At 49.7% G+C, this 14,288-nt stretch overlaps 1 protein-coding gene across 5 annotated transcripts in view; it reads right to left on the reverse strand.

Moving 5' to 3' along the window:
* SH3PXD2A (SH3 and PX domains 2A) overlaps positions 1-14,288 on the reverse strand; it is a 231,564-nt gene that overhangs the window by 195,490 nt on the left and 21,786 nt on the right. For all 5 annotated transcript variants that reach the window (XM_084525924.1, XM_084525923.1, XM_084525919.1 and 2 more), the window contains exon 2: positions 1,654-1,734. In XM_084525924.1, coding sequence (XP_084382050.1) covers positions 1,654-1,734 — 81 coding nt within the window. The remainder of the gene's footprint in view (positions 1-1,653; positions 1,735-14,288) is intronic.

Raw genomic sequence — 14,288 nt, forward strand, 5'->3', positions numbered from 1 at the left:
AAAGGGTTAAGGGAGGGAATTTTGTTACTTTCTTGTCGTATTTTCTCGTGGGGGGAGAAGCGTTGTGCAAGCGGGAGTTTTCCACTGGCGCTAGGCCCCCTTGCACTTATCAATGGGACCTTTCAGGGCTCACTCCCTGATTGAGACATCATTTCCTGTCCAACACACTAACCCCATTGATAACTCCCCGCTTGATGGGAACTTTTCAAACCTACCAGGAAAGGCCAGGAGACCCAGAAGAACATACGCATGAAAACAGAACTGGGGGCGAAAAGAAAAAGAAGAGAGAAAGAAACAGTTCGGGGCACAAGCCACGCGGACGACAAATGTTTGTGATTACAGAGCGGAGCATCTTTAGGAAGCACATCAGAGAGGGAGAAGCCATTGCACACATCATTCATAGCAGTGGGACTGACAGGCCTGGTGATTCAGGCTAGAAAGAAGCGGAGAGGGGCTTAAGAACATCCCTTTGTTGTCTTCCAGTCACACAGCAAATGTGGACATCAAGACTGGCTATAAAAATTGTCCGGTCTTCCCCTGCCAAAGCCAGAAGAACGTAACCGGTACGGCTTTCAGAAGTGGCTGGAGACTTCAGACGTCCAAGTACAACAAGCAGAGAGTAAAGGGGAAGCAATGATGAAACTCTCATTCTTCCAGGTATCTCCAACCAGGCACTCAAGGGAGGAACCATTTCTTTTCGAAGTCATCCCAGCAAATTGGCTGCCTGTTATCTCCCAGGCCACAGCCCAGCCGGCTGTGCGTGTCCTTCAGGCCGGCTGTGAGGGCTCATTTGATATTCTGAACACAGCCCAGTTCCAAGCACAAGCTGCAGCCCCAAATCAGCATTTTCCCCAAAGTTTAGGAGTCTGGTAAACCTCAGTTTTTGCTTTCGCTTGTTCCCAAGCAGAGGTTTTACAACCCCAGGCAATTACAGTGCTTCTGCCTGGAAAGGTACAGACACAATGGATCTGGACTATGGCTAAACAGGACAGCAGCCAAAAAGCTCTCCCAAGTTGTACAGGTGCTTGGCAGCAGCACTAGAAATGAAGCAACTGCTGCCCACACTGAAACTTTGTAATTTAGACTTTCTAGTTTCCTGGCTTCAGGCTTCACCCAGCATCAATCCAGCAAGAAAGCTTTCAATGAAACCTAAATAGACTGGCATGGGATAAAGCAACAGAGCCACACTGGGTATTTAAAACAAATCAGCAGGAACCAGGAGGCTGGCTGGCTGGAGAGGTGGTTAGGAGGAGGGACAGAAGGTTTCCACTGCCATCCCCACTACTAAACTGCTGTGGGAGCATGCAAAAGCTCTGCTCTTTTCGGCAATTTAGGCAAGTAGTTTCTGGGGGCCCAAGATGTAGCTCCCTGTCTAAGTGCATCTCAAGTATTTAAAATTAGATTCCCTCTTCAATAGGAACCATTCATGAAAATGTCAGCCCTAAACGTCTTCGCAGGGCAAGTTACTCATTGTGAGCATACCACCCACTTCTCTTATACCCTACAAGGACAGAGCCTGAAAAGTTTCAGGATCATGACATGTAACAGACCAAACAAGCACAAAGCCTTATTTAAACGTAGATCGTCCCAGCTGGAGATATGACTGGGAGTAGGAGCATCAATAACGCTTTGTGTAAGGAAAGCCAGCCTTACCTGCAGATCAAAGAACTTGCTGTATCTGCGGTAGATGATCTGGGAAGTCAGGTCGGACCATGTCACGTTGATTATATAGACCTGGTCAGGGAAAAGAAAGCACAGGTCAACACGGGCTCTGAAACACAGGCAACACAAGGCTCTCGTTCCACAAGGATATTCAACAGGAACCCAGCTCTGGGGGCTGCGGGATTGCAGCTCTGTAAAACACAGCCAGTGATGCACACCCATACATGTACAGCTCAGCCCAGCACCTCTGGTAGCCAGCAGGCTGATTCAAAGGTGATGTGAAGCAGGTCAGTGAGGGCGAGACGGTTTCCTAACATTTGTGGAAACAACACGAGCCCAGAACAAGCCCAAGGTTTCCCTTGCCCAGCCCTGTTACACGTCCTGAACAATCACCTTACAGAAACGCTGTTTTGCCAGAAGACACGAAGAAAAATGATTCACAAGTGCATGCACATACACACACATACTGCATACAGATATTTCCTTTTGACCCTAGTGCCTCCAAAATATTTTTAAAAAGAGGAAAAACAAAACAAAACAAAACAAAAAGAAGCCAAGTTCTGGTCTCAGACCTACCAGCTTTCAAGCTGAATGCTGGTCCTGCTGCCTTGTTGACAAATACCCGAGACACAACCAGACTTGAGCTAACACAGGTCACTAAAGGTGACCACACGACTCCAACCTAATGGAAATCACAGTTAGGGCAGCTCCTGGGTCTTTAAAGCACTTTCCAGGTTTCGCATATGGAGCGCGATAAGGATCTGGCAGAGGAAACAGGCAAGCATCCCTCCTCCCTCAGCCCCTGCCTGCAGCAGGAGCTCTGCCCTTTGCCTGCAGGGACAGGGGACAGACAAGCATCACCCTATTTGCCAGGACACCAGCCCATCTGCCAAGGTGCAGATGCTGGGTTATTGCTTTTAAAGATAAGCCCTGGAGGGATGTTAAAGACCAGGTTGAAAAACACTTTTCCAAGGACCACTAGGGGATTTTTCCCCCCTTCTTTCCTGGTAAGAGCGAGGTGGCATCTGATGCCCTGGGAGCACGGAGGTCCTGCAGCCTCTCTTCCCTCTCTGCTTGTTACGACCACGTTCAGTCCCAAGGCCACGTGCTTCCTGTCCCCCCAGCCCACTTCCATCATATCCGAGAGCTGGACACGCAGGGAAGGAGATCTGGGGCCTTTTATAGAGCACTGATGGTAAGGAGCCTGAGTTTGACTGAATTGCCTTACCCAACCCACCTGCTGCTCCCAAGAGAGCTCTCAGAAATCCAAGCTATTCACCTGCTCTGCTTCACATTTCTCCTACAAAACCAAAAAAAACCATGGGTGACAACCACGCGGGTTCATGAGGAGCAGTGAGATCGAGTGACATGAGCATTTCAGGCCCCCTTTACAGATCTTACCCCCGCAGGGGTCAGGCCCTGGGACGGAAGCCACTGTTGCCAATTTTCAGCCCAGCCGCACTGCACTGAAGGATATTTTTTTCCATGTGTTTGTTGTGAGAAAAAGAAAAAAAAAAAAAAAAAAGAAAAAAAAAGTTTGTAGCTTCACTCTGGGCTAATTCACAACACAAATATTTCTGCTCGTTCGCTATCCAACAGCTACTCTCAGATGGAAAACCCATTCGATTAAAAACAGATCCTGACAGATGGGAGCTGACCGGGATCCAAAAGCAACTTCAGATACTGTAATCCTGGCCCCGGGTTCTCACAAAGGGGATGAGACAGGGATAGGAGGAACACGTTGCACATCTAAACAATGCTTATAATTTTTAATTACACATCTTTTTCTCCAGAACTTTGCAAGGAAGATACGCCACAGCCATCCAAGCTTTTTGAGTTTGGCAGCACTTCGAGCTTCCCCATGCTGCTCTTCAGGAACCCAAAAAAAAAAAAAAAAAAGAAACACCCTCAGCAGCGCTGTAAGCCTTAGGTATCTTCACACTCAGCAAAAGAGGAACTGGGTGGTGTACAGATGCATTGACTCCTCTTTCATGGGCAGATCGGAGCAGCAGCAAGGAGAGCCTTTAATCGTAACCCGGAGCTCTGTTAAGCTAAAAACGCACGGGATCAAAATCCACAGCAGGACGCAGGTGCAAAAACCTGAAACGGCGATCGATTTTCATTCTTATTTGCATAAATCACACTGCTTCTGGAAAGCCATTTGAAATAATGGGCAATAAGAGCTGCTTGACCTCAGAAAAGATCAGTAAAATGCCAGATTTTAAAAGCAAGGTCCAAGGGTTTCGAAAGCCCTTCGAGATCAGATTTCCCTCCTTCGGAGATCAGAGTTTGATGGTTGTTCGCTTCTGCTGCCTTACCCGGGCCCGTAACCTTTTCAGGAGCAGCAAACATTACATCAGCTTACCTCATCATATTTTTTTGCTCAGATCTTAAAAGGGGTCGCTGTGAAAGCGATTAATGCTATCCCTGGGGAGCAGGAGCAAAGCAGTCCTGGGGGAGCCCCAGGTCAGGCTAATGCACGGGATGAGGAGGCAGAGGAAATCTCAGCTACATGCATCAGCCTTGCTGCTGCCTGCAGAGCCGAGAGAGGGCTTTCTGTGGCATTTGGTGGCTCCCCAAAACGCAGCCACCCGAGCCACTGTCTTGGCACGTATCCCAGCCACAGGGCAGAGAGCTGCAGAAGGGCCCGGAGGCGAGATCTCCCTGATGGGAGGCACCTGTGACGAAGCAGAGACCTTCCCCTTTTGCTCCTACCCATGGGAGAGCCAAGAGCAAGCTCTTCCAAGGAAGTTTCACACATTTATGACCTCCAAGGGGTCAAAACACAGCCAATATGTAAATGTTTTGCCCCCCAAATCCTTTAAAAAAGTCCTTAACAATAAATAATTGAAGTACGAGTGGCAAACAGCTCGCTACACGGTCACTGGACACCCCGGCTACAAAGAAATCCTCATTTTCATTTCACACATCCAAGTCTTTTGTCAGTCCGTGTGCTTTAAAAGAAATCCTTCCTCGAGGAAACAAGCAGCAGGCCCGTACAGAGCGGAGAATATTAATCAGGAGCTGTGCTTGATGAGCAGCTCTTAATATTCCCGCTGCATGGAAGGCGGTGCAGGATATCAAGGGGATTTTATCAGCTGCTAATTATTGTTTAATTCTAGCACTGGGAAACTTCCATTCGATCCACCACAGAGCAGAAAATCTGTTGCCAGCTGAAGTTAGAGCTCTCCCTTTACTGCCTACACAAGGCAATGAGAAGAGAGGACTTCCTACTACAACACACATTAATTCAGCTGTCATTGGGCACGACTTTCTCCCTGGATGTCTCGTTTTCAATGGAAAATATCCAGCCCCAGCTGGCACAAACCCCAGAGGTACAGAGCTCAGGTTGCTCTCATGTGACTGATGCTTCAATTGGCTCTTTAGAGGACAATGTTTTGTTTTCTACAGCTGCTCTGGAGTGGAAGATAAATGCCTGAAACCAGCTTTATGATGAGGCCAAGATAAAAATCTCTACAAATACCTAAGCTAGTGGCAAAGATTCCAGAGCAGAGACTAGAAACGTGCCTATACCCATAACAGAGGGCACTGATAATCTTTAATAAGCAATTACAGTAAACACTGGCTTTTATGAATGCAAAGAAACACAACAATACGGTGCAATTTGTATGCAGATATCACCAGGAGAGCGCCTTTTATCCTGGAGAACATCAGCACCTTCAAAAGCCTTGTATTAAAGCGTTGGATGTTTGTCTTGCAGTGAGTCACGACCAAGAGATGCTCCTTTTCCCCCCTATTCAGATGTTGGTGCTGCCTGCGAGCTGGAAATTTCCCAGCTTGGCTGGTGGAGCACAGCACAGGAATGCTCCCTGGTCTGCTTCAGCTCCGAGCGAGCTTTCTGTACCCACAAAGCTGAAGGAGCGAGGCTACTCAGAGCAAAAACCCCAGTCCAGAGCTGTTCTCACCCCAGGAACATGAAGAGTGAGCTGAGAAACAGAGGCAGGAGGCTCAGCAGAAGCACAAAACGCAGGCAGCACCGAAGGGGAAGGCCTGTGGCGGGCTGGCTGTGCCGGTGGCAGGGCGCCGTGCAGGTGCAGGGTGTCTGGCTGCCTCCCGAAGCAGATGTGGTTTCACAGCCATCCCTCTGCAGGGCTCGGGTTTCCATGAGCGGCGGGGGAAGTGTAACTGAGAACAAGCCAAAAATCGACCCACGGGTCTAGCGGACGAGTGTTGCACGTACCTAGGTTTGGGAAGCAAAGCAGAGCCACGGGGTGCTGGAAGGAAGGGATTAGACAGCCCTGGAGATCACCAGGTCTCGTCTGCAGGCAGCCACCACGCAGGAAATTTATCCAGGATGCAGCAATTGCAGTTTGAATCACAATTTGCAAGCTAATTTAGAGTCTAATTAAACATATGGAGAGAAAGAAAAAAAAAGGGGGGGGGGGATAGGAGCACTTTCCTTCATTTATCTTCTCCTCAGGGTCTTGTTTCAGCTGTGAAAGGCAACACAACAGGATTACTGCCGCTTGCCTTTCTAGCCATAACACATCAAAACTGTTCTGTGTGCAAGGAAAATAAACTCACCGCTAGCTCTGAACCCAGCCACACAGCGAGAACCAAGCTGGCTCCCTTCTGGTCCAGAAAAGCCCACCACTGCTGCGTTCACATGCATGGGCACAGACCTTCCTCCTGGCAGACTGAACCAGGATGAAATCCTGTTTTCTTTCCCAAACACTTCTACCTAAACACTAATGAGAACAGCAAACAACTGCCTCGAGCCAGCCAGCAGACATCCCTGGGAAGGCAGGAAGAGGAGCTCATTTCAGTACGGGGACACCTGGCTGGAGTTTGTTGTTGTTGTGGCTTTATTTTTTTCCCTAGCTTCACGTGTAGGAAGCAGGAGAGCAACAGGGCTGTGTCTGAATGAGGAGCCCAGCTCAGTGGGTGCACACAGGCAGAGCAATACAATGCTTAATAGCTGCCGTATTTTTCTCCTGAATGGATGAGGTTTCAAAGTCCATGGTTCAAACTTCTCTTTAGTCCCATCTTTACATTTCAAGGAGTTTTTTTTGTTTTGTTTTTGGCTTTTGCCAATTTGGATTCTTCAGCAGCGACTTCCCCAGGCCTCCACAGCACCTTCCTGCTAACCAGATGCTCAACAAGCCCACACAATCAGAGCCAAAGGAGTGAAACCCTCCATCGTATTTCTTTACTTGGTCATTTCCACAGCCATGAGAGGCGTAAGAAGGTAAAATGTGGAACTGGTGCCCACAGCCAGTGACAAGAACCTGACCAGGAGCTGCACAACTGGAACTGGAGCTCTGCAGCTCCCTTACGAGCCACTTCTGAGCCTCTTGCTGGGCTCGTCCGATTGCTCCATTTAGCTTTGTCCTCAGGTGTGTTACAGCAGCATCCTGTCTTCTCTCTAACTCATCCAGTAGCTGAAGCTTGTGGAAGGAGAAGAAGAAATAGGAGTGGTAAGACCCATTGCTTCCCTGGGTATCGCCTCCCAGCTTCGGGAAGCAGAACAGCAGCTTCCCTGCAAGGACACGGCAGCCAAGGGAAGAGGAGAACACCCACCCGGTAGACCCAGACACTTGGATGAGGAAGACAGAGCATCTGTGCAGACTCATTTCTGCCTCCGATCCATTTCTGTCCACCTCCGTTTACTTCCCGTGTGTGGTGGAGCTATTTGTGAAGCAGAATAAGTGCAGAGCTGAGCTTCTGACATTCAAAAGTTGATAGACCATCCGAAAACACAAAACCTACAGAGCACTAGAATAGAGGAGTGACAACCATAAAATGGAAATAGGAGCACGCAGGCTCTCTGTGAAACCTGGCTCCCTCATGGCCTTCTCAAATACCCCACCTGGGTCTGAAAGAGGCTCTTCTAAGGCAAGCAAACAAAAATATGTCCAACTGCATCTGAAGGTAAAAAGTTTTCAGCTTGTTGCATCTCAGATCTGGATCCCAGTAGAATTATTAGCTACTTTAGCTCAGTGCTTGTGTCTTTCTTCCCAGCAGGCGATCACTGCTTCATGAGGAGCCCAAAATATGAGAGTTTTCTGGTAAAAGAAGAGGAACTCCTTTTTAAAAAAGGAAGGATTTGGGAAAAGCAACAATCGGACAAAAGGGACCCTTTCACACTTGGATTTAAGTCCTTGAAGGAAATTTAACTGAAAGATTTTCCATTCATCTCATTAAATTGGTTTTGGAAAATGGTTTCTGGTTAAACTTGTTGTGAAAACACAAAAAGACCAACCAGCCCTTTGGAGCCAAAACGATCGTTGCCGAGTTTCCTGGGGCGAGGGACACAGGAATAGTTTGGGCACATGAGAACTATCAAGAACCTGCTTGCTATGGAGGGAAATGCGTCAAGACCAAGGAGACACATATAGAGAAATCACCATTTCCCAGATCTAACACATCTTTGCACAGTTATTTATCCCCATGGAAAACCTCTCCGGACACCCTTCCTTCTGCTCTGAGAACAAGAGCCCATTTGCCTCGTCCCAGCAGCTTTTCCCCAGCTCTGGAGCAGTGCCAGAGCATCCGCAGCTTGCAGCTGCCCAGCAGAGCACGCCACGATATTGCCGGCCCTGCTTCACGTACCAGCACAGTGCAAGTACACAACCTGAATTACCCCAATCCCAAAAACTCCCCGCAGGCAGCCTTGTAATTGGAAAGAGGTTTTCCTAAAAGCCAACCTTCCTTTGGGCTCCTCGCGGCAGGGATTCCTGCGCTGCACCAGGGCTTGCATGTAGTTTATGTTAGCATGCAAATCTTCCGGCTTTGATTCGTAACCTTGCATATGACCCCCAGATGCAGCGCTGGAAAAGCAAAGCAAGGGCCTGGGAAAGGGAGCAAAACTGCTCCAGGCCCTTCCAGAACAATGACAAAGCTCTGGGACATTCTTAGTCCAAATAATGGAAATTCTCCCAGGATTTTGCCATAGAATACTGGGATTTTTTTTTTCCCCTCTCGTTTTGGGTAGAGGGAAACAAGTTCATGTAAACCACGAGACCCTCAGACTCAAAAAGCCAGAGCTGAGGGGCGCAGTACTTGAAGTGTGACCTACTATCCATGAACAAACAACTCTGAAAAGCTCGTCTCATTTCCATAGTTTGCACAACTACGGTTTTCATGCGTGACTGGAGGATAAAACTTGAGGTCAAATCACCTGGACCAACCCGCAGAGCATCACTGAGCAGTCAGCACCACGCACCGACAGAAGAGAATTTGCATTTGGTTTGCAAAATGCTAAAGGAGTGCCTGAAAAATGGACTTACCCTCAAATTGTAAACACCATTCAACAAGCGTGCAATGCATGCATGTCTTTTATTATTACACTGTCTGCACACCATACATGTGCAGCACTGGATGCACCCCTTCTCTGGAGGGCACTACTGACAATGTGCAGCTAAATCTAGAAGGGAATAAAACTCCACAAGTGCAGAAAGTGCGGAAGTCACTGGGAAGAATTTCTTTCATTGCAGCGCCCCTTGATTTCAAGCTTAGGTGAAATCCAAGTTTCTTGCAGAGAGAACTGTGAAAGATGGTTTTATGTCCTAGTTTTGCAACCAGCACCTCAATTTCACTGTGAAACACTACAGAAAAGGCAAAGGTGGAGAGCCATCCTTATTTCCCCCCATACTTCTGGCCAAGCCAGGAAAACTGATGCAAGAGTCCTGTGCAGGGCAGATTCCCACCAGTGGGGGCACGGCACCAAATTAACCACAAAATTACCTTCTTCCTGTGGAACTTGAGGGTTGTCGGGAGGACGCTGCCAAATCCTCACACCCTCAGCCCTTCTGCCGCTTTGCTAAGCCGCACCATTGTCTCTGCCCTTTCCTTTCCCCCTCCTCTTCTCCCACCCATCCTCGTTTCCCCTCCTTTTCCCACGCTTGGCTTCCTGCCTTCTGACTCTCCCTCCCCAGCCGGGCAGGGCTATCGCAGACAGCCCCAGCACATCCCGCTCCTGCAGTTTGCAGCTGGGCCACACACACGCAGAGCAGACGCCCCCAGCCCTCCCCACAGGTCTCCAGGTGGTGCTGATTCACCAGCCCAGGCTGTGGGGTCTGCGGGTACAGGAGCTTTGCACAGCTGGGTTGGGGATGCAAAGGATGCGTGAAGGCTTCCAGGCTCCCCTTGGAAACCTGCAGAGATGGCAGGAAAATACATTTTACTGGGAGGACACTCACACTGTTTACCTCTGTGTCTCTTGATGAAGGATTCAGCAGATTTGTCTGCCCCTGGACTGGGATTTGCCCCTCGTTCAGCTTCCCTCGTGCTCTGGGGCATGCTGCCGGTTGGTAACTTGCTCTCTGTCAGGGGTGATGGTGACAGCAACCACACAAATTCCTTCTTGTTTACCTATCACAACCCGGCCACAAGCTGCACATACCCTGGGAGTTACTCATTTTTGGAAGGAGAGCGTGCGGCTGCAAGTCAGCATGTGTCACCTTCAGAATAAGCCTTTTAGAGCCATGCCTGCATTACATGTTCTCCTGAAACCGGCAATAAAATGCGAATCAGCAAACTGACTGCACACGTTTACATTTCTGTCGAATTCAGGGTTTACAGTGCCTTGGAACAATAAATAAACCTCTTCCTTTCACTCCCCAAACATGAGTATTCTCCCACTCCCAGCCACTTAAAGGGAATTATTAATGTTCCTCGGAGAGAAACTATTAAATCTGCTTAAGTGACCACCCAAAGCCTAGCAACATTTCTGTCTGTACCAGCAGGCTTTCACGACCCGATACAGCTGCACTCGACACACACAGCATCTGGAGACGGCAGGAACTTGCTAGGCAGGATTTTTGGGGGAAAAAACCACGTATGCATCCCAAATTTGGGTTCTCAGACTGGTCTCGGCCAGGGGGCCCAGCCGCTGCGGGTGTAACGCTTCCCAGGGGCAGAGGCCTTTGCAAAGAGAGGATTCGGCTCCAATCCGCATTTGGAGGATTCAGAGTTTTTAACCTGGGTCCCCAGAGCGATTTTAAACTCCGATTTATGAAGTGCTAACACAGGAAGGAGCTGGAGGCACCGCTGTAATTTACCACGAAGCAGATATGCAAAGATAATAACAAGAACCAGCGCCCTGACAGCCGGCCAGGCCCGAGCCAGCGCCCGCGGCCTGCTCAGGCACAGCACGGACCAAAGCCAGCGCCTGCCTTTCGTGGCCTTGGGCAGGCTGTAACCTGTGCTCCTGGAGGCTGGGAAGGAGGCAGAGTATTTTTATTTTTATTTCTTTTTAAAAAGAGATGTTTCCACTTTAGTTTGGCTGGGCTGCCAGCTTCAGAGCGGCTCCCAAACTTGCAGTTGCTTTGCCAGCACATTGATGGGACTACAGGTTGCAAAAGGGCTCAGGGCAGAGCTAGGATTTTTTTTTTTTTCACCGTTGTAATTCCCCTGCGAACATCTTTTGAGTAGAGAGAGGTCCAAAGAGGCTCAGATCTCACCCTCCTCAGCCCTGTGAAACGTGAGTAAAACTAGCGGGGCTTGGCCCAGGGCGCCTTTTCTGAAGGCTTCAACACCATTAGGGGAATACTTCTTAAATATAAGCCACTCAGAACAACACTGAGATGGACATAAGGCCGGGTACTATCAGACGGGTGCATCAGGAACACCGAGGAAGTGTCCCATAGGACACACCAACCCCCCTCTGGCACAGCCTTGAGGGAAGACAAATTCAGACCAACGAAGGCAGGAGCTCTTCCCGATGGCAAATCCGCAGGGTTGGGAGCCAGCGAGACACCATTGGGCTCCCATAGCCTCTCCTCCCTGTTAAGCAGCCAAATTGCTGCTGAAGGTAAGCACCTTGTAAGGACAAGGCAAGTCTTCAGAAAAACCTTCTGGCGTTTCAATTTCCTTGTGGTCACAAGAAGATCTCAGCAGCTCTCCCTTCTCCAAACACTGAGGTGATGAGAGCTTTGCTGTGGTCCCGCAGATAAACGTCGTCTCCTCAAGACGGGGAGTTCTTGGAAAGCACAGGGCAGAGACTGGGCAGTCTGGGGAGATCACAACAGCGATCCCTCTGGAGGCTCGGACTGCCAAGGGCAGGCCACTTTTCCAGAAAGGGCCCAAGTGCCAGAGATTTCAATGGAATCGAAGCTCACACTTCACTGCTGAGTTGCAGCCCCTGGCCACCCAGGTCTTCCTCTTTGTCACTTCATCCAAAGAAGCGTTACAGCCCCTGAACTCATCTAACTGTTGATTTGTGGGCTCTGCTGAAAATCCTAATTCTTGGTGGCTGTCATCCTTCCACCAACGTTTTGGACTTTCCCCAAAACAGGGCTGTGTGCTTGGCCTCCGGCCTGACCGAGCACATTGGTGCTCCTCCAGCCTCGCGGAGACGAGCAGGTACCCCCCAGTCTTCGCCCCAATTCCAGCACAAAACCCCCCTGGTACCCTCACCTCACTCATCCCATACACCCCACTCCCCATTTCAGCTGGAGCTGGCTGAATCTTCTCCAGGTTGGCTCACTCCTTGCCACAGCTGCAGCAGCCTCCACATATTTCCAGCCCCTCCTTCGCTGCGGATGCCACATTTCCAGCGAGGCAGCCCCTCCACGATGGCAAAAGCAGCCAGGAGTCCTTAAGAGGCTGCCACGTGGCTTCAGCCTCTCAGCTGCACCACATTTTAACTTGCAGCAGCAAGACAGTGAGCCACCGGCTCCCCAAGTCGGCAAATCGCTACCACGGGGAGAAATTGCACTAAGAAAAATAGAGAAAAAGGGAAAATGCCACACCCGCCAGGCCTCTTAGAGGTTTTCTCATGGACACGGGAGCCCTTCTGAACCCCAAGCTGCCTCCAGCACACCGCTGAACTGCAAATCTGCCTGGCAGGGTGAATTATCCAAGCATGATTTAGAAGTGAGCTCTGAAGGCAGGGAGCCCAGCCAACTGCTGCATCTGGCCACAATATTGAGAGGCAATCCCCCAGTTAATAACCCCAGACTCCATCGAGGTGTGACATTAAAACACAATCCCAATAATATCCCAGCCGTGTCACTTTATTTTTTTCCCCTTGAAAGGGCATCTGGCATGCAAGGCTTGGGTTTTCCCTCATCCCATGGAAACCAGAGGCAACATTTTCCAAGGATCTCTGTTTCTCAAGCAGGGAGTGGGAAGGGATGCAGTCAGCCCATGTGTGGCTCCAAACGTTTTTCCAACCAGCTGGATTCCCATCCCCTTCTCTTCTCCCTTCTTTTATGCAGAAACTCAATTACTGCGACCAGCCTGGAACTGGAGAAGGAAAGAAATGCTGCTCCCACTGCTGCTGCTCCAAAAGCAGCAGCCAACAGTGGCTGACTACCACGCACCTACGAGCTCCTTCAGGAAGGTAAAAGCATCTCTCCCACCTCACATACAAAAATTCTCCAGGAACAGAGATGGAGATCTATGGAAAGAGCCTGGAGATCTGCTCCTACACCCAGCTCAAGGAGAGCTTCCTCCACGTCAATGCTCTTGCACATACCTTTGTGACCCCTGCTGAAGGACAATTTCAAGACTGTTCTGGTGAAGCAAATCCTGACTTCAGCTGCGTGGTACCAAGAATGCAGTTCTTATTCTCCCCTCCTTGTTGTGTGCTATGGGGCAACACACCCAGTAATGTAGAAAGGAACGTGTGCACCCTTCCTTGTTTTTAGGCTGGCATGAGCTGAGATTCTCCCCCCAGTTTTGTGTTCGTGTGATTTTGACAACTGACAAGAAACCATCTTCCCCCCAAAAGGAACTGTGGAAACGGGCTTGGCTGTCTATCACGAGTCCAACCACCTCACCAAACTCCCCACCACAAAACCAGGCAGGACTCAGATCAACCCAAACACCACCTAGACTTCAACTCCAATCCTTTTTTTAAAAAGGGCATTTTCGATCAGGTTTAATTTGAGCCATGGGCCGCAGGCAGGGCTCTCCCAGCTAACTGCCAAACTGGCTACTGTGCTCCTCTTCACCCCACAGTCCTTATTTGATTGGCAAATATTAGTTCAGAGCTATAAAACCTCTCTGGAACATGCTCCCAATAAACCGAATTCCTTCTCTAACTAATCATTTTATTCGTCTAATTATTAGCAGTGCTTGGAACAAATTAGCCACCCCAGGCAGAATCCAGCAGGGTTTGGTCCCTGCCCTGGGAGGGACCAGGACTGAGGTCCCAGCTGGGCTCCTCGTGCTGAGGCTGGGCTGCAGGACGAGCAGGAGGTAACCAGCAGCGTGTTGCAGAGCTGCCTGCCTCGGGGCATGGCCAAGGCTGATAACATCCAGCTCCACTGTCCTACACCCTACCTTGACCTAGAAAAGCTGTTCATAAAAGCGAAGGATGAACAGGTTTGTGAAGCAAGGATCAAGGAGAAGTTTATAGCTAAACCAGCAACTTGCCAGTAATACTGAAATGAAGCCAACGCAGACGGACACGGAGTGCCTGCTGCTAAAACGCAGCAGAAGAGCGAGCGACGCGCCACTCCGCAGAAGCCGCCCCTCCAAGCAGCAAAATTTCACCCACCAGAGCCTCTCCGTGGCACAGGCAAATCCTCGGGGATATAAAAAGCCCGTTGACTCGCCTGGCATGGGCAGACGGCAGCTCAGGCACGCACAGGGATTTGCTCCTCAGACACATGCGGGCCCGGCCCGGCGGGGATGCGATATCCCGGTATCGGATG

Source organism: Aythya ferina (assembly GCF_964211825.1).
Source record: "Aythya ferina genome assembly, chromosome: 7".
Lineage (NCBI taxonomy): Eukaryota > Metazoa > Chordata > Aves > Anseriformes > Anatidae > Aythya > Aythya ferina.